Below are 24785 nucleotides of genomic sequence, written 5' to 3' on the forward strand. Positions count from 1 at the left end.
CCAAGGGAAGAGTCATACTGAAATGTCATAGAACTTATATTCTATAGTTAAAGCTTCTGTACACAATGCTAACTGAATGTGTTCATTGCTCTGTGCCCTTCATCAAAGCTCTTATAACTTGTACAGATTTTCAGGCAATTATCTGGTGTTAGATTGACAATATTTAATAGCTAGAAACTAGCAGATAATTAAGGTGTGATGTGTTAATGTGGTTTTCTAGAAGATCCAGTAGCACAGACTTGCTCAATGCACCCAAAGTTAAGGGAAACAGCCTTGTGTTTTGTTTTGTTTTTCATCTAAAAATGTAATAATGTGAGGAAAAAAAGGCAACTACAGTATATTCTTTTTTAAAAGCAGCTAAAGATATTTTTTATTTATTTACTTATTTACTTGTTTTTATTTACTCAGATTCTACATTTTCTCATATTGTTTCTTAATGATTTTTAGTTTATTATTATTGCTGCATATTATATCTCTACTAGATTCTTATTCTTATCTCTTTTATTGCCTTTTTAAATTCATTGTGAGCCACTCTGAGCTGTGGTTTATATATGAAAAATCCTTCTCAGATTAAGATTCTTATTATGATTCCTTGTACTTCACCAGCTGAAGAAGATAGAAGATATACAAAATACAAGGCCAGCATGGAGCTGAACTCCACAAAATATCAATGCTAGCATAGAGTTTAAATGTGCTCTGTACAAGGCTAGCACAAAGCTGACAATGTACAAAAGCACAAAGTTATTGCAAAGGAGAAAACCTACAAAAATACAAGGCTTGTCCAAATCTTAAAAATGTACGAATGTACCAGGATAAAGTCGAACATTCACAAAGGTACCATGTATAGCAAAAAGATAAAAAAAACAAAAAAACCAATTAATAAAGTACATATATACAAGGCTAGCATAATGCTGTAAGTTTATAGAGATACAAAATTAGCATAAAGATGTTTAGAATGTTTAGAGCGATACAAAGCTAGCACAGGGCTGAATGTTTAGAGAGATTTAAAGCTGGTATAAGGCTGTAGGTTTCGAGAGATAGAAAGCTAGCTTAAGGCCAAAAGTTTAGAAAGATTCAAAGCTAGCATGAGGCTCAAAGTTTAGAAAGATTCAAAGCTAGCATGAGGCTCAAAGTTTAGAAAAATTCAAAGTTAGCATGAAGCTGAAAGTTTATTTCATATGCTAATCTGATGGTTTTCATATGTCGCATCACTGTTGCTAGTAATCACCTTTTTATACTCTTCAAATGCAGCGGTGTTTTCCTTTCTGTCATTGTCTTTTATTTTCGGTTTATTTCTCTGATATTCAAACCAGACAAAGTAGTAAGAGTTCGGGATGACACTATTTTACTTTTTGTTCTTTAATTTGATCTGATTCTTGATTTGGCTCATTCTTATGAACGCCATGGTGGATTTTATTAACAACAACAACAACAACAAAAAAAAACAAAACAGCCACAACAATATCAAGTGCTGGTTTCTCACACTAGACATACAAATGAATATAAATGAGTAGTTCCGGCTGAAACAAAGCCACCTACATGCATGTGGTTCTCCTGAACACCCTTCCTCCAACCAACATACACACACACAAAGGCAATGCAGTGTGAACACCATAATGGCATGTTCTCTCACTTATACTTAACCAGGTGTGGGAATGGGCATTTTGCAAAAGAGATGGAACACCTGCAATATCCATGAATTCTCCGTTATTACCAGAGCACAATGTTCAATACTGCTACTAAGCTTAAAGGATTAAAAGATACTCACTTAACCTTCAGCAGGAGGAAAAAACATCTTTAATTTGATGTAATCAAGTATCACTTTCTACTGGAATTAAACATGTCTCAGAACATGTCTTGACAGATGTAATACAGATGTATGCAATTGGGAATAATGCCTTGTGGATTTATGTGTTCTGTTTTTTTCATGTCAACATGGATTTTTTTATTTCGCAAAAAAACAAAATGGAAATGGACCTTTTGCATATGCGAATGTGTGCGAGTGTGATACTCTGTGTGTCTGTGTGTATTACTTATTATATTCTTGCCATCTTTGTGTATTTTGAGACCTTTTTAATCACTTCAGACTTGTTTTCATTCTACAACGATTTGGAAAGCTGCATCAGTGAACACCTGGTTTTCGAACCTTTGTGTTGTTGGTGTTATTTGACTTTAGAATATCTTTATCAATGCTATCACTAGGGGACATGGTGGTTTAGTGGTTAGCATGTTTTCTTCACACCTCTGAGAATGTAGGTTTCATTCAGAGGTACTGCTTCTGCTCTGTGAGTTTGCTTGTTCTCCCTGTGTTTCTTCCAGGTTTGCTGGCTTCCAGTCCAAAAGAAAAGTGCTGTAGGCTGATTTGCATCTCTAAATTGTCTGTAGTGCATCTCTAAATTGTCTGTTATATATATATATATATATAATTTTTTTTTGTACATTTTTTATACTTTTTTCCCTGTCGGAATACCATCTAAAACCATACTATTCCAGACCTACACAAAAACCATGCATAGCTTAATCAGTTCCAGTGAAGTTCGAGTGAACTAAACTAATAAAAATGCTACTGCTAATGACTTCACTGTTAAATCCATTACTCCTATGCAGCTTGTTAACCTATGTGATAACTAATGTGCACTCTGATATATAAATACATGCACAGGAGACACAGAAGCACCGCATGTTCATGTTTCTGGGTTATGATACTCAAAGGGGCATAAGTGCAACTCTCATAATTTTTAATTTGTTTGACAGAAATACAGCTATGTATAGGCACATGTATATAGTAACAACATAATGATTTTATTTACACGTACCTGTGTGTTTCGAGCCGTAATTGATCAGTAGCTGTGAGCCTTAACCACTTGGCCTTAAATTCTTTAAATTCAAAACAGTTAAAGCTACTTTAATGGTGTACATTTGTATTTGTACATGATGTACGAGACAGAAAATGTCTTTCAGAAGAAACAGCTGAAAAGAAATTCTACATTTTACTGAAGGCAGAATGTAACAGTGTGTGAAATGCATATTTCTGCTTAAAACAGCTCTATCAGGGTGAACATATGAGGTAGTGGAAAACAAGAAGGCAGGACTATCCTCTTTGGGTGGTAAAAAGAAATGGAGTAGCTGCTTATTACTAAATACTTGATCATTTTTGCCTTCTGTTACACTAACAGATGTATTTCCATTAATGCACTTTAATGAAAATTGCCATTAATGGAATTTAAATTAGCATTTTCATTTTAAGTGGCCCACGCTTTAACACGGGCTTTAATTCATAGCATTTATTGTGAAATGAGGGTTAACACTCTCTGAGATGAACTAAAGCGCTTTACAACTATTGCAGAAAGTGGCATCACAGCTTTGGGTCAGCAGGAGTGCATCACCTGCTAACCAGATTGCACACAATTCAGTGATTTTCTGGCTGTGCACCACTATTGCAAAATGCGCACCATGTTATCGGCAATGCCAAGTACATAGTGTCACTCTCTGTCACTTTGTCTCTTGGTATTTTTCCAAAGTGAATTTTTTCTCTGGTTTTTTTTTTATGACTGACTTCTCACTGAGCTTCTTTTTTTTACACTGATGTTTGTTTAATCATAAAATACTGTTGTTCCAGAGGTTGAGAATGTGGAATTTCTCATTTCTAATTAACTGTTGTAATTACTGAGTCTGTCTGCTGTAGTTATGTTGATTAAGATAATAAAGACAGTAGTTTGCACTTTATGATCATGCCATTTATTATTATTTTTCAACAATTAAACAACTGCATTGAAAAACAGTATGTTTACATGATTCTTGGATGATTCAGTTGGATTGGATTATAGTTAACTCAGAGGTTTGAATGGCTGTCATGGACTGATTATCAAGACTATTGCAGCATGGTATCCAGAATCAGTAGCCACTGAACCTGCATTCTGTACTACTCACAGGTGACAAGAAAAAAAAAACGGGGTCACTGTTGTGCTTTTTGAGGAATTTTACTTCATGGTTTGAACTTGAAGACATTTGTCCTTTTATAAGAAAGAGTCATTGTATATGAAAGTGACATAAATCATATGGTCTTCACAGTCACCAGAACTCAACCCTTATTGTACACTGACACCCGCTGAGGGAATAACAGGGTTCATGCCTGTGGTACAGTTCCAGTGACTTGCTGAACAAGCTGTTCCAGAGGCTCATTATGGCCCAACACCTTACTTTAGTTTGTCACCTGTTTGAGCTAGCTAATGGACTTCATTCATTTGTTCATTCATTCCTTGATTAATTTGTTCATTCATTCGTTCATCTTTACTGACCACTTTACTAAGTCAGGTAGCAGTGAATCTGGAGCTAATCCCAGTACTGGGTGAGAGAATTTACCCTGGATGGGATGCCAGACCATTGCAGGACACCTTGCACATGGACACACACACACACACACACACAGAATTTAGCATAGTCTGCACAGTCTGCCATATGTTTTAGAGAATGGAAGAAAACCAGAGAACCAACAGGGAACCGCATGAACATGGAGAGAACATTACCCACACAGTTACACCACAACATGCAGCATTAACTGTTCATCTGATCATAAGGTTCAGGTCAAGATTCACCAGACAAGGTGATGTTTCCTTCAGCTGTCCAGTTTCACTAAGTCTTTGCTGAATGGAGCTTTGCTGTTCTTGTCTGTCTGGAGTGGAACCTGATGTGGTCTTCTGTTCCTGAAGCTCATCTGCATCAAGTTTTGATTTTTCTGATGTTATTTTTTTACTTGCTTTTCTGCTCACCACGGTTGTAAAGAGTGGTTATTTGACTGTAATCTTTCTCATTAACAAAGCAAGTCCCTGAAAATCCCAGGATATTAGCAGTTTCTGAAATACTCAAACCAGCCAATCTAGCATAAACTGTGCTAGTCACTGAGATGACAGTCCACTCTTTCTGATGTTTGATATGAACATAATCTAAATATATAGTTTAATAGCCTGAACAAGTATGTAGGGTTTCCTAATAAAGTGGCTGGTGAGTGAGTGTATGTATTTGATCTGAAAAACGATTTTCCAAATGATCATGTCAGGGATTTTCAATAGCACAAGAAAGCCATAATTTAAATCACAGTTAAAACAGCACTAAAGCAGCACTATCCTAATCACTGAGCGCATTCATTCATCCCTTAGTTTGACAGCGTCACATTTGATGTCTGCTGTTGAAATGAGAAATACAGCATGATTCAATGCAGGCCTGCTGGTAAGCATGAATAATTATAGCAGTTCTGCCACCTAAGGCAAGTTGCTGACACAAAAGGCAACATTTGTGTGTGAGGTCGGCAGTCAAAGGTGGCAGAATGGGCTTCTACACACCAGGAGGTCAGGGTGTAGAGCTGCAGCTTCAGGCTTCAATGTTAACACAAGCCTTTCCTAAACCAGGGCTAACACTAACCCTGCAAATACCCTGGCCTTTATAGGCATTGGAGTTTTGGATTAAATAAAAAGTCAAATCCAAATCTTGTTAACACAATGCTGCTTTTTATTCAAATGTGCTAATGTAATATCCTATTCTAAGTGGATAGGGTTTTATCAATAAAATTATTTTTAATTTTATTATCAATAAAATAATAATGAGTAGTGTAGTGTCATTTAACAAGAATCTCAGACCACAGTTTGGCTCGGTAGCTTGCTGTGGTTTAAAGCAGCTTTTGCTTTTATTTTTTTTAAAACCACTATTGTGGGAAAATGAACATGGTTGATTGTCATTACAGTTATTATTAAATTTTAAAGGCAGCAGAATATATATATATATTGCTTTTAATATGTGTGGGGTGGTCTGGACAACCCATTAGATATCACTGTGGCAAATAGTTTAATGTACAGTCAGTTTTAAGGCTAACCAGTCATCAATTTGTAAGCAAATACCAGCAGTTTTCACAATTCCTGTGATGCTCCTACGCACTATTTGAATGCATGTTTCTCTCTTTTCAGTTGAAAATGCTATCATTTTATTTCTAGTTCAAATACATGCCAAAGAAAAACATATTTCAGTTCACATGAAAGCTATAGTTTCCATGTAATAGAATATGCCAGAAGGCCACCACACATTTACTACACTGGAAACGGTTCACTACAGATGAATTCATATAAGCATCATGTTTTATGCCATTGTTCAGGTGCAATGAAAAAGTCTTGGAACTGGAAGGAATGCAAAAAAAAAATATATATATATGACTATTATTATAAATGATGGTCTTAATTTGACTCTTTATTCCTTTTGAGTGGACGAAGGTTCTGTAATCACTTTCATTTTCCTCACTTCTGAAAAGGATTCTTTTAAAGATTTTACCCCTAGCTCTGTTTTTATTATTTGTCACTCACATTGATTGACAAGGATCTCCCCCTTCCTCTTTCTGCCTCTCTCTCTGCATACTGCGTGTGCGCTCGTGTAGAACTAAAGATAGCTAGCACTAATTGATGATCGCATTACCGGAGTCCAACTCAACAGTGGGAATGCGGCTTTGTCAATTTGCCAACAGGTTCTTGAATACATTGTGTGCTGTTTATGTTTTTTTTAATGCTGCTGAACAGAAAAGATGGTAGAACAGTAATTATCAGGGGCTTCTTGGTTTTCTTGTCTTGGAGGAACTTCATATTGCTGGAGCTTGGAAAGGGTTAAGGGGACGATAGCTGGCACTAATAGGAAGTTCCTCACAAGGAATTCATTAAAAGGAACAAAGCCAGCTAGCTGAGTCTGCCTGACGCAATGTGCACCTCTGTTCCTATATATAATATATAATGACTATGACATCCATAGCACCTTTTATCTATATAAAATAATGTCTAGAAGTCTAAGCCCCCTACCAACAGTGGAGGGAAGGAACAAGTACAATTACTTCACCAAAGTCTGTTTTTTTAAGTATCAGTGCTTTATTTGATTTTTTTCCCTAGACCTAATACATTTGACTTTTCTTACTGCTTTTCAAATGTAAAATCTCTCATTTCTACTCACTGCTTTTCTCTGTAATCATATTTCTGATGCTAAAAAGGTGACAGATGTATTCCCACTTCGTGCCAAGCGTTCCTGGGATAAGCTCCAGATCCTCTGCCATATAAACAGTTACTGAAAGTTGTGTGAGTGAGTGAGTGATTGAGTTAAATATTATGGGTGAGGATGGTGGTGCAGCAGGGTTGAGGGTTCCAGGCTTCGATCCTGAGCCCTCATTACTGCCTACTGTGCGAAGGTTTTCATAGATTTCCTTTGGTTTGTTTTCCCTCCTTGCGCCTATGTTCCCCGTGTAAGTTCAGGATCTATCACAGTCCTGACCATGACACAAGTGAAGATTTGTTGATCACTTTTTATGATAAAAACACATTTGGTGCGTCCTTTAACTGCACATGTAGCCTTTGAACAGTAATCCATAATTCATAATTTCTTCATAACCTCTTTTAATTAATAATCTCATTCTCATTAGTACAAGACGTCCTAGTGAAGGGTGGTGATATAAAGAGAGACAAAGTAATATTCCTGTTTAAAGAAGATAGAACGTTTCACTGAATGTTTGACCTGTTTGACTGGGCATTTCGGCATTAGAACCTCGAAAGCTTTTGATATTGATATTCCATGGATATTGCAAATCTGTCTCTTTATCTCCTTGTTTTTCTCACCACAATGGTCAGAACAGCGTCCTGGAACAGTCGCATTATCGCACTTCATCAGAATTTTTCCTCAGACCTGCCAGCTTCTGTGTGAGGATGCTCGCTCTGCCAAGTAGGCGACTGGCACGTGCCCAGGGGCTAGTGACAACAGCCGATAGTAGAGAGAGATCCGTGTGGCAGTGCCAAGTCTATTCTTCCGACTAGCGCGTGCACGCCAAATAGTGTTGATTTCCTGACTATATATCTGAGAAAGGCTTACTGAGTGCTAAGTGTGAGTTTCTGTTTTACATGTTCCACAATATGAAGCAGTATGTCCTCTTTGCAGTGCATCTGTGGGGTTTGAAGGTAGGACAATTGTTACATGACTAGCATCCATCTACCCTACAGTAAACACTGAGAAGGTATAACAATAGCAACACACGGTTCTTTTGACTCTTGGCCTTATCAGCCCTCACAGCGAATTCCTATGGAAACAATTTTCTGGCATTGAAAAGCAAAGTGATTTTCCCCCTTTCCCCTGGCTGTGTCACAGATGGTGGAAAAAAACCTTTGTAATGCTAATATAATATCAAACTGTGCAAGGGCTAGCTCAGCCTGCGCTTTCTGTGCTCCCAGTGCTATGGCACGATTTAACAGGAATTATGAAGAGGAAAACGGCCGCCCTTGGACATAGCTAAAAAGCCAGCATTGCCACTGGGTTCTGTTGCACGGCCTTTTTTTTTTATTTCTCCTTATTGCCTCAGTGCATCGTTCAGTTAATTAACTCTGGCCCAAAGCGCACTGCACAATGTATAATCCTCTTGCTTTATACATTAAAAAATGTCTGATGGAACCTAATAAGGTTTGTACCTGATAAGCAGGATTTTGTTGTACTTTAATTTGATCTGATTCTTGATTTGGCTCGTTGTTATGGCTGATTTTATTTTAAAAAAAAAACAACAACAACAACATGACACTCCTAATTTCTCACAGAAGACATACAAATGAATATGAATGAGTAGTTTCGGCTGAAATAAAGCCACCTACATGTGTGTGGATCTCCTGAACACCCTTCCTCCAACACACACACACACACACAAATATAGACTCACACTCCTGTCTCTTGAAGCAGCATTGGTTCAGAAGATAATGAAAAGAGTCAGGCACAGTAGTTAAGAAATGAAGTGTGGAGAAGGGTGGAGAAGGCTGTGTCAGCAGTCAGACGAGACGTACAGAAGGAAGAGAGAGAGAGAGCAGACATCCACCAAGTTCCTTCAGCACTTCCCTTTAAAATCATTTATGTAGCAGTGCTTTTGGTCAGGCTGCTGACTTTAACTGTAGAAATCTATCAGCTGTGTTGGAGGTAGAGTGTGTGTGTGTGTGTGTGTGTTAGGAGGATGCTGGGTAAATTGCTCCTCCTGGATTATTGCATCACTCTGTTTTGGCCGGTATCTGAATCACCAGCAAGACTTTCATATTCTTGTTGGAGGAAGCTGCTTGTCTGTCAGTATAATAGTTCACGCTGGATTAAGAGGTTATTTCCCTCGAGTGCAGATAGAAGTGAGAGTTTTTCCTCTCCCTTCTCTCCTTCCCTCCTTCTTTCCTTCCAACTTTCTGTTTTCCTTTCTCTTTATGTACCTCTTTCTTACTCACCGCTCCATTTTCTATTTCCATCTTCCTTTGTTTTTCTACGAATTTCTAGATTTCTACAAATCTACCTTCATCAATTCTCCTTAATTCTTGCTACGTTACTGCCTTTGGTTTCTTTATGCTTCTTTTTTCTTTCACCTTCGTCCCCTATATTTCTTCTTTCTCTTCTCTTTTCTCCTCTCCCCATCTGTCTATTCTCCTCTATTCTCATTGTCTCTCTTTTAGCTATTTTTTTATCTTCATTTTTCCATGTTTCCCTCTAATTAAATTTTTCTCTCTTTTCCTCATTCATCTCCACCCCATGCTCTTTTCCTTTATGCAATCTCTCTATCCATCTCACTTTTTCATTCCTATTTGTTGTCCTTTATTCTTTCCTTCTCAGTGCTGTCAGTTATCCCTTCATCTACTTAGTTATCCTTTTTTCTTCTGTCCCTGTTTATGCTCTTCTTTTTCTTGCTCATTCCTTCACATTTATTTTCTTCCTTTTGATTTCTTTTTTTGCCGTTCTCCTCTGTTTCTCTCAATATTCTGCATACATTTTTCTTGCCTCTTTTCCTTTCTCTCTCCTTTCCACAACTTTGTCATCAGTTCTTAATTTCTCATGCTTTCTAGTTCTCTTCTTTATACCCTCCTCTGTCCTGTCTGTGTTCTTCTCTTCTTTGTTTTTGTTCAGTTTCTCTTTTTAAATGTTCTCTTGTTCATCCACTCCTATATTCTTTCTGTTTTTCTTTCTAGCCCCCTCTTCTTCCTCTCACCTGATCACTTCTTTCTTATCTCTTCGCTCCTTCTCTCTCTCTCTGTAATACTGCGTCTTTCTCTCATCGTGCTCTCTCAGATGTTCTGTCTTCCCTGCCCTCTCTCTCTCTCTCTCTTTCTCTCTCTTTCTCTCTCTCTCTCCCCGTCTATCTGTCTCTGTTTTTGGCATGAGCTACGGCGTTGCCAGGGAGCCTTCTTGCACCAAAATTTTTCTCGTGCCTGTGTTCTGTACACTTTGCCATGCGGTGGTGAAGGAGCTAAAATGTGCCATTTGGAGATTCGTTGTTATTCCAATCACACTTCAGAGGCAGCAGGGTCCAATAAATTTCAGAGTAATTGGCTGGCTCCAGCAGCTATAGACAGGCAACGAATAAAGCCCAGGTGGGGCTTTTCAGAAGGATTTATTATAATGGCTATTTCATTAATTAGCAACTCTAATGTGCATGTTAATCAATACGGAGATGTGATTCAAATGTGGCACAGATTGCAAAATGTAGATTAAGCACTAATATGTGCACCCTGGTAGTCTAATGTTTAACTTTATGGCGCATGTGAACAAAGCTTCGAAACTATTTTTTTTTCTAAATTATATTTCATTTGAAGATTTCATTAAGGGACTTTTCTAACAGCATACTATTTCTGTGCAACTGTTTTTGCACTCCTTGGGAATCAAAGACTTTAGAATGTTAAAGAAAGGAATGTATTTAGCGAACTGAGACACGCTCAACAACTGCTCAAACCAGATTAAATTATAAAAAAAGCAATTAAATTATAAAATATATATATATATATATATATATATATATATATATATATGTATAGAGAGAGAGAGAGAGAGAGAGAGAGATAGAGAGAGAGTGTTAAAAGTGCTTGTGAAGTGCTCAGAGTCATACAGATTTGTCCAGTGATAACAGAATGTGTGGCTTAATGCAGTCAGAGTCAACCTTCAATAGCAGAGGAGCAGATGTGTAATGCAAACACTCTTAATCAGCCAAGGCTGGTTTTTGGTCAAAGGTCCTGCAATAAACGAATGAACAGCCTCTCTCTCTCTCGCTCCCCTGAGAATAGATGATGGACTAGACTCCTGCAGCACTGCTTGCTGATCGGTGCTTGTCAATGGGCCGGAATAGCGTTTTAAGCCCATCACCCAGAGATAGACGAGATATTTCTGAGCAGATTTTGTCACTGTTGCAGCCGAAATGCAGCACAAGAACCGACCTAACTCCCTCAGAAAAAACAGAGAGTCAGATTTACATTGATTTTAGTAGTAGTCAAGTCAAAATTGAGATCTCACCCACACGCTGCCCTCATCAATGCAAGGGTGCATATTATTTTTCATCTCTGCGTAGATATTCAGGCACTGCAGCAAATTAAGTGTGACTGGTGTAAACACTGCTGTCATGGTTAGGGTTATTTTCACACCTGCCTGATGCTTCAGCCATATATTCCTAATAACTTGCCATCACCTGAATAAAATCAGGCTTGTACTTAGAATATTCATGTCATTTACATGATCAGATAAATGTAGAACACATTTGTCAGGTCTGTATAGCAGTTTACTGATGCTGTCTAGACACCCCACTCCACTCTGCCCCCCCCCACCCGCCACTACTGTAACTCCAGCTATTGATGGCCTGCTTTTACAGCAAGCATGCTGCTATTAAACTCAATTACATTCAGTTTTATTTTGTCTATATAGCACATTTAACAATAGACATGCAGCTTTACAGAAATACTGGCACTGCGGTAGCTAGGAAGAACTCCTTGACATGACATGAGTAAGAAACCTTGAGGGGAACCATGACATTATGTGATGACATTATAGGACTCGTTAAGTAGATGCAGGATGACTGCATTCACCAAAATGTGAGACAGTGGTCTTGTCCTTATTACGGAATGTCTTGAACACTGCTTCAAACAAACCTAAGAAAAATAGTGTTCTATATCTTCCAAGATGCAATGGTTTGGTCATCTCCCCAGCCGTCTGCTGTGTCAAGCTCCATCACCACAATGGAAAGTGCTAGTCACTGCCCCAAACAGGGGAGGATGTTATCAGAGGTGAACTCTTAAATTGAATACTCAACCTCAATGATGCTGAAGAAGAGATCACTGGTTAAATGACTCCAAAGCACCAGCTCCAAAGGGCACTGGCTTAAGCCACACCCACTGTGACTTGTGTGCTAGAAGACAATCCAGTCAAATAAATATGACTATAAATGATGCAACTGTAAACAATAGAAAACACATTGCACTTTGACACATTATGTGAATGTGTCCTATTGGCACCCGTTGTTCCCCCAGTGGTCTAGATTGAAACACATCTTATTTGAACATGGCTCGTAAAGTGACAGATGTTATTGTCAATCATAACATGTCCTGCTAGACGCTCCCGCTGACCTGCACCTGTACAGCTATTTCGAAGGCAAGGGAACTTTTTTAATACTATAAATGTTGATTAGTTTGCAGCTTGTGCACAGGCAGAACAAAGTGGCTGTAATAAAAAATATTGATTGAGTTCAGCAATAATGTGTCGGTCCAATAGCGTGTGAGTAGAAAAAGACATTGATGGAATGCCTGAGCTGCCTGCAACACCTTCAGGACATGATGTGCCTTGTATTAGCAGTGATCACTGCAGCATTACCGCAGCCTACCCCCCCACCCCCCGAGCTCCTGATTTGGATTCAGGCAAGCAAACAGAAATGGCGTGCAGAGAACCAAGTCTGCAAGTGGGATAATTACATCTCAGATAGATGACCTTTTTTGCCTCCTATTAGATATCATTTAATGCACATGCTGCACACAGATATGATTATTGCCATTCTGGATGGCCGTGTATTTTCCAATATTTGATCAAGACAAACAAATGTGTTTTTCCCTCAATTACTGTTATTTTTCCGGCTGCATTATTTCATCAATCAGTGTATTCGCCGCTACAGCGCACCTGTCCAGACCTTTGTGACCAGTGAGCAGCAGATACATTAGCTGAATGCAGCTAGCTTTGGCTCATTAAACTGTGAGACTGTGGGACTCTAGGACGCTGACACGATCGTGGGTAGGTGACCTTTAGACACCTAATCAACTTTTAACACCTCCCTGGATCTGGTCACCTGGTGAGACAGGAAGGAAGATGGCCAGTGGCCCAGAATCACCTGGTACCGTCATGACAAACCCTTTACTCACTTAACTCCAGAGAGAATCTGCTCACTTTAGAGGGTGCTAAGCGCGAGCTTGTGCTACAATCATATAATAAAAGACAGAAGTGTTATGCCAACGTTCAGTAAATTTAGAAACAAATAAGGTTGTGTGATCTTCTCTGTAGGGATGGCTGTTCTGTTTTGACCAACTCACGTGCTCGGAGGGTGGTTATTTGTCGCGCTTCTGCCTCTGCATAAAGAAAGAACGGCTCGATTTTGAAAGCTATTGTTAGCACCTGCCACTGCTTCTCTGCCTCCTTTCTTCTTGCGTTGCATGGCTTGTCAAAACCCACCCTCACAACATCGTTTTATCAGTATTGTCATCTGTCAAAGGTGAAGGCTTTGTTGGAAACAGAGAAACGCGTCAGGGAAAGAATTAGGAGGGAGTATTAGGCTCTCGGCGTGTACATAGCCTGTATTGTTTTCCTCCCTGACAATGCATTTATGTACTGTTCTCTATTCACCAATCCAGGAGTATTCAAACATTAGGAACAAGGCAAAAACGACAAAACTGTAGGTGACTCGTTCAAACCTCAGAATACAGGAAGCACCTTAGTGATAAGGTCACATATAATCAGGTCCTTAAGTATCCACAATTTTTGTGTTTTGCCTCTGTTTAGCACCAGAATGGATTGTAAATGAAGCAATCAAGATGTGATTGAAGTGTAGAGTTTCAGCTTAAATTCAAGTGGTTTAACAAATTTATTGTAGTAATCGTTCAGGAATGACAGGCTGAAAATGATTGGACAAACTAAGATAATTACTGGTATAGAGGCATTTGTAATCAATAACAGAAATATGAAACCCCTAGACTAAAAGTTGAGTTTTTTTGCTATGCCAGGTCTTTACTGCAGCTGCCTTCAGTTGCTGCTGGTTTGTGACTCTATCTTCCTTCAGTTTAGTCTGCTGTAAGTGAAAGCGAGCTCAGTTAGGTTGAGGTCAGGTGACTGACTCGGCCATTTAAGAACATTTCATTTCTTTCCTTTAAGAAGCTCTTGGGTTGCTTTCACAGCATGTTTTGGGTCATTATCCATCTGTACTGTGAAGCAGTTTTGCAGTATTTGACTGAAACTGAGCAGAAACTATATCTCTGTATACTTCAGAATTCATCCTGCTACTTCTATCAGCACATGCCTGTGCTGTATCACTGCCTCCACCATGTTTGACAGATTATGTGGTTTGCTTTGGATCATGAGACCGTCCTTTCCTTCTTCATACTCTTTTTCTTCCCATCATTCCCATCAGGTTCATCTTGGTTTTTCATCTGTCTAAAAAAAATCATGTTCCAAAACTGTGTAGGCAGTTTTTAGATGTTTTCTAGCAAATCTGACCTTTCTGTTCTTGAGTGTTATCAGTAGTTTGCATATTGAGTATATTGCACCTCATGTATTTACATTCATTAAGATGTCCTTTGATTGTAGACAATCTTTAACAAGGATACCTGCCTACTTTAGACTGTTCTTGACATGGCTAGATGCTGTGAAGGACAGAATTCTGCACCCATCCACTTCACCAAATTCAAATTCAGTACAACTCCAGACCTTTTATCTCCTTACATGAAATAAAGAGGAAACAGGCCACGCTTGGCCATGAAACTTATTAGTCAGTTGTCTGATTATTTTAGCGCATGTGTAAATGGATGAAGCATATTAAAAAAATGCTTCCTAAACATTCCTAAACCATTGAAGCACTATTTTTGTTAAACCTCCTGAATTTAAGCAATTAGATCCATTGTAGTGATGTATAGAGGAAATATTATGAAAAAATCATAGTCTTACTGTCCTCATATTTATGGACCTGACTGTATGTACCTCTGAAAGGGTAAGGCTATTCGGGCTTCTCTTCCATGACCTTTTGGAAAAGCAAACAATAGGACTATTTACTCTTGCAAGTCGTATACACGAGGCTTTTCCTGAGATCCCTGTCACAGTACAAGGAGAGCCTCTCCAAGCTACCCATCAATTAACAAGTGAATGTCAACAGTGGGGATAATGAGAGGCAGATAAGAACAGATGGTGAAACTCAACCCTTCCCCATCCTCTTGGCTTGAACATACAGACGAATATGCAGCACAACACGATTTCACAGGCTAAGGCTGGAGTACGGATGGAATCAGTTCTCTGTTTTTTTTGAAATATTACAACTCACATATCATCCATTGTTGAGTTGATTTTTGTGTGAACAGCATCCCTAGAAACTTTCCAGAGCTGCAGCACACAGAATATTAGATGTCAACTGGCTGACTTTAGAGGATTAGTGTGACCCTCTGACTGACGGCTGAAGTGACACTCTACTGAGAATTTGACTAGATCAGAAAGAGCGTGATATTTGAAGAAATGTAAAATTTAAAGCTGCGTTCACAAAGCCAGCGTGACGTGATAACATAGTTTAAAATTGCATTCCTCAGTTTGTTAGCACTACAGAAGACCCTGAAGGTCCTCGATGTGGCTTGACAACCTGTGCTGATTATAGAAATGGCATTGACATGTTGAGTACAAAGATGAATATTGCCACAACCCAACTTTGTGGCTTAAATGGCCTGCATATAATAGCCTATTATGTTTCAAGTACTGTCTTCTGCATGACACAACTCATTTTTGCCAACTCCAAACCACTTCTATTAGGTGTCACTGCCTCTCTATATCTAACCCACATTAAATCTGAATGTACCCACTGACTGCAGATTTCGTTCTTCTAAAATAAGACTATTCATTAAAAAATGGAGACAAATAAAGGAAATATGAGCACGTTTTCAGTGTTAGTATTTGTGCTGCTTCGGTTAGAACTAACACAGCAAATGTCAATGAATTTACCATTTGTATTCTTGCATATTTCTCTCCAGGGTAAAATCCTTTCCTTTGCATTACTAACATGAAAACAGGAAGGAGGTGCAAGGAAAACGAGGGGGGGAACTTTTGTTCATTATTGTTAAGGCTTTGCATTAGTCTTAAAACAGCATGGTTATGGACGTGATCTTTAAGAAGTGTAAATAGTTGTAGGATGACACATTACTGTCACTAACAGCGACAACGTTTCCAAGAAAAGGCACCCAGTCGGGTGAGATTGCGTCAGTGGGCGCCTTCGCCTTCTGTCCGCAGTTAGCATTTCCCAAAAGCCTGTGCACCCTGTAGACAATGTAGCCTGTATAACGACATTACTTAAATTAACCAGACAGACGCTAAGAGAGAATATTTATTTCTTTAGCACCAACAAATCAAATTGATCTCAGGTTGATTAGCTTGCTGGGCTGCTGCACAGTCTAGCTTGGCTGCCAGAATGATTTCTTCTTCAGAAGTGTGAGGTTACATAAAACGGCAAAGCAAATGCTAAACCTATTCTTTTTAATTAAACTATCTTCATTTATCATAGCATGAGCGTGCCAATAGATTCAAGTGCATTCGATTTTTTTGCATTAGAATGTGAAGTAGAGGCCCAGTGTGAATAAACCCCCCTTTCAGTCATTGCATAATAAATATGTGACATGGTGGATTTATGTTACATTTAAGACAAGAGCTAGTTTACAAGTGTTCAATCCCTGAAGCTGTGATTCATAGTCCATACAAATGTCTGCCAGATATCTTGATAATTAAAGTGAGTGACTGAGGAACGAAATATGCCAGACAAAGGCTCGCAGAAGCTGGACAAAAAGCTTGGAAAAGACCTGGCAATATTTTTCCAATCTTCTGCACTCCAGTTTTAGTGAGTTTGTGCCATTGTAACTTCAGACTCCTGTTGGGTGAAAAGGGGTGGAATATGATGCGCTCTTCTTCTGCTGTTGTAGCCAATCTGCCTGAATGTATGATGTGTTTTGCATTCTGCTATGCTTTTCTGTGCAACATAGTGCAGTTGTGTTACCATAGGACATTGAGTAAGCTCAAATTAGTGTAGCCAAAAAAAAAAAAAGCACTTTTGTGTGTGAAAATACTAGTAGAGCAACAGTTTCTGAAATATTCATTACACCCTGCTACCACACAATACTGTAGGCACACTGGACAGTCCGTACAGGATTTCATTGATTGTTGCAACCAAAAAGAACTTTAAAAAAATTCAGGTTTTTTAATATGCAGTGCAATCTTTTGTGTTTTTATTTATTTATTTCTTTTTTTTTTTTTGGAGAAATTACTACTATTGAACTACTAACAGTGATGACACATGTAATTACTTTCTATGATAGCTGTACTCGTGTTCCACACATGAATGGAACAGGGCTTTGGCTGAATGTGTGTCGTGTCACATGGTGCCACAGGACATGTCTTGGCCCAAATCTGTGGAGAAGCTGTGGTAGTTTTGAAAAACTATCAAAACTACCACAAAAATATCTAAATATCACCTGATTGCATTCATTTCAGGGACAACAAAATCTCAAAAACCTAAAGGGACTGACTGGATACGTGTCTCAATGGGCATGTATAGGTGTTGATATGAGTACTAATAATTAGCTTTAGCATAAATTTTTGCATAAATTGCAACTAAATAATTTTTTAGGTTTTCGAATATTATTCTTTAATTCCATTTGTTTATTAATGCATAGTTAGGAAAAAACACTTTCCCTTATACATCAATAGTGAGTACAATTTTCAATGACAATTTCCTTATTAATCTGTTTTTAACCCTGAAATTACTGATTTGCTGTTAATTAATCAAAATCAGTATCAGTATCATCAGTAATTATAGCAAGCATAGTAAGTAGAGTAATAGAAATAATAACGATGGCAGTCGGCAATGAAAATCACAACTGCATATGAGTAAACCTCGTACTAAAACATAGGTAATGGTTTGTAGTGTCAGCATATAATTTGGAAATGTGAATCAGAGGCACACATGATGGATTATTATTAGTGGACTTTCGGCTCATTAGTTCTTCATTTGGGTAGCGGTCGCATCCTCTGACCTGGATGCAGACTGCTGGAAAGATGAAGGACACGCCCGAGTTATTTAATAATGCATTTCTTTAAAAAGTTGTGTGTGTTATCAAGTCCTCAGACACAGCAGATGCTATTTCAGTTTTAATACATTCCTTTCAAAGTTTTGTCTATATGAACTAAGGATTTGTTTATTTGATAAGGATGAAATATGTAATTATACTTAAGGCTTTAATTAAATCTGAGCAGTTTGAGTTCTAAAATGAATAAACACCCAACTATAAATAGAGTTTACATAACCACCTGCAGGTGAGGCTGGGGCTCAGTTTTCTACCTGATTCTTTTTAAAAGCCAACTTCATTTCTTTTTTATCAGAGAAACTTCAGAAAACATCATTTCCATGTTGTTGGTTCTATGTAGAACTTAAAATGGTTCCATCACTTGGTTTAAGAAAACCCTCAAAAACATTCTTTTATGATGATGAAGAGGATGATGAGGATGATTGCTGTTGTTATATTCAAAAATTGTATAAATTTAATTCAAGCAGCAATGTATTATGAAAAATTGTATTATATTGTATTAATAACAGCAAAATTCCTCTCTTTTATTTAAGTATTTTGCCGGGATGGTTTTTAATTATTTCACACATTTAATAAACTATTTGATCGTTTCTAAAGTCCTAAACATGTCATTATAACACATCTTGAGCATTTTGGGTTGGGTAAAATTTGGGTTGCATATCTCTTTCTTTGCAATTAATGCATTTGTTGTTTTGGGGAGTTTCTCCTTTCACTCTCCTCTACTGGATCTAAATTGCTGCTCAATTGGGTTAAGGTCTGGTGACTGACTTGGACAATCTAAATTCTTCCACTTTTCCACTTCCAAATTAGCAGTGTGTTTTGGGTCATGGTCTTACTGCATGATAAAGTTCCTCCCAATTAGAAATCTTTTCTAAATTGGCAGACAGAATGTTTCTATAGAATTTAATGTTAAAACATGCTTGTGCAATGGCTGTGGTTGATTTTCCCTCTTTTCTCAGCTTCAAAATGGCTCACTTTTCCTCCCAAAGCCAGCTCTCTGGTCTTTGTGTTGGTTTATCCTTTTCAACCGCAAATGCAGACTTCATAGGCGAAACCCAAAACTTTAACCAAGACCATTCACAGCTGTTATTTATTTATTATATTTGTTCTCATATTTGTTTGTATTAAAACAAACTCAAAACAACTTAAAACAACTTGCTATTCAGGGACTTTTAGTGGGGACTGTATACAGAGTGGCTTACACAAGTATCCACCACACTTGAATTGGGATAATAATATGTCATTAATATAGCTTATGAATAAGTTATTTTTAAATGAGTCCTGATCAGCAAGTCAATTTTTCTGTTTGCTAATGAAATGATGTTTATTGCTCTATTTTGCCCTCTAGTGGAACAGCAGAAAAGCAGCTAAAAGTCTGGTCCAAAAGGTGATTTTAATTTAAATGAGATTAAATTAATTAAAATCTTAAATTCATTTGGTGGGCCACATTAGAAGCTTCATGGTCCCAGCCAGGGGGTTGTACATTTGACATCCCTTCATAACATACACTATATGACCAAAAGTATGTGGACACCTGACCATTACATCCATATGTAGGTCTTCCCCATACTGTTGCGGAAAGGGCAGTATAGAATATAGGTTATATAGAATGTCTTTGTATGCTATAGTCTTACAGTTTTCCTTCACTGGAATAAAGGGGTCCAAAGCTATTCCAGCATGACCATGCATAAAGACATAGTTTGCAAATTTTACTTTGAAAGACCTTGAGTGTCCAAACCTCAAAGCCCACTGAACACTTTTGCAATCAACTGGGACTATGACTGTATCCCAGGCCTCCAAAACCATGATCAGTACCTGACCTCACTAATGCTGTTGTGACTGAATGGACAAATCGACACGTCCACGCTTCAAAATTAATACAAAGCCTTCCCAGAAGTGTGGATCAATCAATTTATGTCATTGTTCAGACTTTGTAAATGTAAAGTGCCTTAATGGGATATGGTGTTATTTTGTAAGTTTTCCTTTGTTTTATTAAGTTTTAAATAAATGAAAAATGAAATGAAAATTAATTGATATTTCAGCTATGAGAGATAATAACATTATTTGCTGAGCTCAGGAGACATCGGCTTGCAATTTTCTTGGTGGCATCTTGCTGCAGCTTGATGACCCTTAATTCCCTCAATCCTGAAAATATACAGAAAATGGGGGAGATTGTGTGCTCATTAGGCGCACTGCATTTCATCATTTAAAAAAATATATTTTTTGTTTGTTTTTTTTTTAAACAATATTTATTTAAAATGACTTTCCTAAAGTGACAAAAATAAAGGGCCTCTAATTACATGCTTTTGTCCCTTCTACATAATACTTACTTTAGTAATAGTACAAATACTTTTGTAATTATGTAGTTTGTACTGATATTCTGTATTGTCTGAAAAAATGTATGACATTATTATTACGTGTGTTGTCCTGTGTTTCTTGCTACATAAGAGGTGGTCTGTAATGAGCCAGAGGAGGCAGAACATAGTCACATCTTCATTTTGGGATTTTTAATTCAAATATCCATATGGGGTGAAGTGGACAGCCACTAACAGAGACACCACTGGAAATAGCAATTCCAATATAGAGATAATAACAAGTGCTTTATTCTGCCCTGAAACAAGGACTTGCAGCTCCAGTGTGTGCCCTCAGGTTTCTTTGTCTGGAGCGGATCAGCAGCATAGAGCATGGGGTTTAGGACCGCAGCCAGTCAGACTGATTTGCGAGCTCTTTGGAATAGTTGGTGAATGAAGCAGGTATTATGGCTGGATAAAAATAACCAGAGTATGTTACGATCTTGCTCTTTATCTCTGGACCATAGAACAGATCCTGATGTAGCATGGAAGAACGAGCCCAATCTCACTGAATTTGACCTTACATGATTCAGTTATTTCTTGAGGTAAGGTTCCTACCTAGTTCCCAGAACCCCTTTTAAAAACATGTTATACTGTCTGTAGTTGAAATTTGTCAAAATGATGCTTTAAATTAAAAGGGCCAGTTGGAAGTGAGAGCAGTGAATGTAGGGAAGGTCATACTGCTTATAAATATCTACTGCATCCACGTCTTGGCCTTCTGCAGTTCAGGAGTCTTTAGTTATAGGTTTTTAAAATCAAAGATATAGCCAAAGAGTAAACAAGGGCAAACTGAAAGTCAGGGACAGGTAAGAAACATGACAAAAACGGTAATTACATGATGACTGAAAAATAAGAAGGGCAGAAAATACTGCAAAATACCTCTGGATCTTCTGGAAGTACATCTTTATACACATATAAACACGTTTGTTTTGCTGTCTTTGTGAGGACCTTAATTTAATACAGCAAATAAATGCTGTGCTTTTTAAATGAACCCCACAGTTTTTGTAATCTTGTTGAGACCAACCAAATATACCCACAAGGTCATATATTCATATGTTTATGGGACGATTTGGTCCCAAACAAGATTTGCATTCTTTGGAACTAAGAAAGTAAGACTTATCACAAGTTTTATCACAAGTTCCCACAACAGCCATTCGCTTGTTTTATTATGGCAATTAAACCTCACTGCAGTGTTAAACCAGGTAGAAAAGATTTTCTGCTCACTAAAGCACATACAGAGCAGTTCTACTTCTAATCACTGTATCAGAGCATGATGGCTTGAAAAATCTGAATGATAAGTGTGTGCATGTAGGGATATACATATTTCATACTTCTTTTACGCGGATTTAATATGTAGTATAATCAGTGTCAGCGAGGCATGTTTCCTATAGCCTTTCTTGATAATCTTTGCTTCCTGTCTTCTCCCTCATTCTGCATCTCTGCTGGTGCTATTGTAGATGTGTGTATGAATCATGACAGGGACACTCAAACGCTATTCGTCACACGAGCAAAGCTATGAATGAACAAGAAGCTGGGATGGTAATTACGGACGTGGAAGTGAAGGGCTGAGCGGGTTTCATGTGCCTGGTTGTCTAAATGGCAGGCTTTGTAGATAATGAGTTCAGGGCCCACTTGAATGAATCACACTGCTGTCCAGGCCTGTTAGCTTTGCGTTTAAGGCACGCTCTCCTGCACTATCACACGATCAGCCGTCATCCCTTTAATTCACCCTGTGCGTGCTTCTTGTTCTGTTAAATATCGGGGTTATTTTATATGCCATTGAACATTTCTGGATGATGCTGGTCAAACATCTATTAAAAGTATTTGTCATTTAGTCATTACAAGTCAGTCTGAGGATGTTGAGTATTAAAAATAGGAATTTGTGGATAGTGTGAACTGCATCAGCCCTGTATATAAATGCAGTACTCCAGATGATATGGTGTTTAAACTGTATTTTTAAGTATGAGGGCAAGCAGCCTGAGCCTGAGTGCAGTGTCGGAGAACATTGTCATTAAAAATGAGTGCTGTACTGTAATATGCACCTTGACTCCTGAGCAAAGGAAGCATGTATGTCTCAGTGCTCACAAAACTGAAGTGCTTTTACATCTGACAGTTTCCCTGCACTCTCATTTTAGTGCTCCATGCTCACAAATACATGTTGTGCATGCAATTCACGGCACCATGCGCTTGCGCTTTCTGGTACTGCTCTGGGCACTCATGCTCCAAGCTAAACACCATAAGATGTTTTATCACATTATTTATATTGTAATAATTCCTCTGACATTTTCAGCAGCAATTTAGATTACCATTTATAATCGAAATACATTTGTGCTCTCTGTTTATTAGCATACACTAGCCTACTGTCATGTATGGTCTCAGATGTTGGTATTAATGCAAAAAAATATATAACATCTTAGAACAAAAGTCAACAAAAAGCAAAAAAAAGCTAAACAAAAACAGTAAAATCAAGACACAAAAATAGGTCTTGATGTGCCAAGAAACCCCCAAAAAGCACCATCTCTGTGATTCCTGTTGTCATCAGCAACATGTTATTCGCTCTTGTTGTGTAAGTCAAGAACAAGATGCTTTGTTGTATTTCTCTGCTGTGTGTTTGTCTCTTTTAGTGAATATCCCTAAGTGTATACTTCCTGCCTAGAAGCAATACAAATGTAAAACAGCCTAATTGACTTTCTGCCCAAAGACGAGGCTTACCACACACAACATGGTAATTACTCAGTGACCCACTGAGACTCTGTGCGGAGGAATTGCCCACTCGCGCCCACACCGTGTCTCATCTATTGTTCTACCTGGAGATTGAAATGACGTCCTACAATTGACTTTTGCTATGTTCAACTTCTGTCGTATAGATAAGCACCTATTTAATGTTATTAATGTTAATTAACGTTAAGGTTTATTATCAAACTGCAGATATATTTTGCAAACCGTCTGAAAAAGATTTGGCATTTATAACTGCTCTGAAATTCATGGCTAATAAATTAGTAGCAAATTGGACGTTTTAAAGGTTGCTGCAGGAAGGGCAAGGCACTGGTTTTGTAACTAATTCATTCAAATGAGTTTGTTCTTAATTGGCTATCCTAGTTAAGTAAAGGTTAAATAAACACTGCATTAAAAAAGTTGAGTGACAAGCCGGCTCAACACAAAGCCAATTATGGAAGGATTTCCTGTGCTAGGGGGCCATGGGCACATTGTTGGATGTTGGTTTATTCTTCAGCTGAATGCAAAAAGCCAGAGGGATGCTATTTCATGCAATCAACATCCCTCAACTGACATTTAATACATTGTGTGCATGACTGCACGACTGCAGAGGGCCTCTCTTGCTATCCACCGCTTTAGGCAGCCTTCACTGACAGCACACACAATGCACAGTGCAAACTGTATTATTTCAGCCCTGTGGCTGACTTCCCCGCTCATAAACTTCTGCTCACGTTCATTTTTTTCTATAAGCACAATCTCTTCATCTCCATTTTTTATAACCTTCCCTTTTGCTTTTGCTGACCTGTCTTTTTATATATAATGGCTAGAGTTCTACTTAGAAATCTCATTTTGCTTTCACCTAGTGTAACTGAAATTCAGCTCCATGGTTCCCATGATCCTTCATTGCATGTTAATTCGACACATTAGGAGGCGAAGGTTCCCAGCTGCTTTATTTATAATAGATTGAAATCTATATTTACATGCCAAGGTTCCTAGGGTTAACAGCTACGATGTCAAGTTGAAATTGATTGGAACATGTTTTAGTGTGTTACCTTGGAGATGGTAGATACAGCTATTTACAAACTTAACTTAATTCTGTGAGTGACTCAGGTGCATGACAGCAGATACTTATTTAAATAAGTGCACAGGTCAGTATACTGCATAATGAACTGTTTTTACTCTCTACCAGTAGCTTATATGGATTGCCACAGTGGCCAAGGAACATGTTCACTAAGAAAATGATATGTCAAGTCCTCTTTGCTTGTCTCTACAGGTGGGACAGTGGAGATGATGCACAAGCGGAGTGACGCCCTCTCTCATTGATGGATGTCCTAAAGGAGACCGGTCTCCTTGTGCCGGCTTTGAATTCAGTGCAGACCAATGCATTGGACCAGACTGGTAAGACAAAAAATACTCTGATAAAATCTGATATCTGGCACTTATTTCTTATTTTTCTTCTGACCCCATTAGCATTTAACTCTGTGCCATCTATCAGTCCAAAACAAGTCTTAGCTTTGTGATTATGGCTATTGTTCAATGAAGAACAAAAAATGAAAATGCTTTGAGGTAGTGC

General features: G+C 38.1%; 1 protein-coding gene across 1 annotated transcript in view; it reads left to right on the plus strand.

Annotated features, from left to right (window-relative positions):
• nexmifb (neurite extension and migration factor b) overlaps nucleotides 1-24785 on the plus strand; it is a 57252-nt gene that overhangs the window by 21199 nt on the left and 11268 nt on the right. The window contains exon 2 of the mRNA XM_058396199.1: nucleotides 24486-24610. Within this exon, the coding sequence (XP_058252182.1) occupies nucleotides 24535-24610 (76 nt within the window). The 5' untranslated portion in view covers nucleotides 24486-24534. The remainder of the gene's footprint in view (nucleotides 1-24485; nucleotides 24611-24785) is intronic.

Source organism: Hemibagrus wyckioides, linkage group LG08, assembly GCF_019097595.1.
Source record: "Hemibagrus wyckioides isolate EC202008001 linkage group LG08, SWU_Hwy_1.0, whole genome shotgun sequence".
Taxonomy (NCBI): Eukaryota; Metazoa; Chordata; class Actinopteri; order Siluriformes; family Bagridae; genus Hemibagrus; species Hemibagrus wyckioides.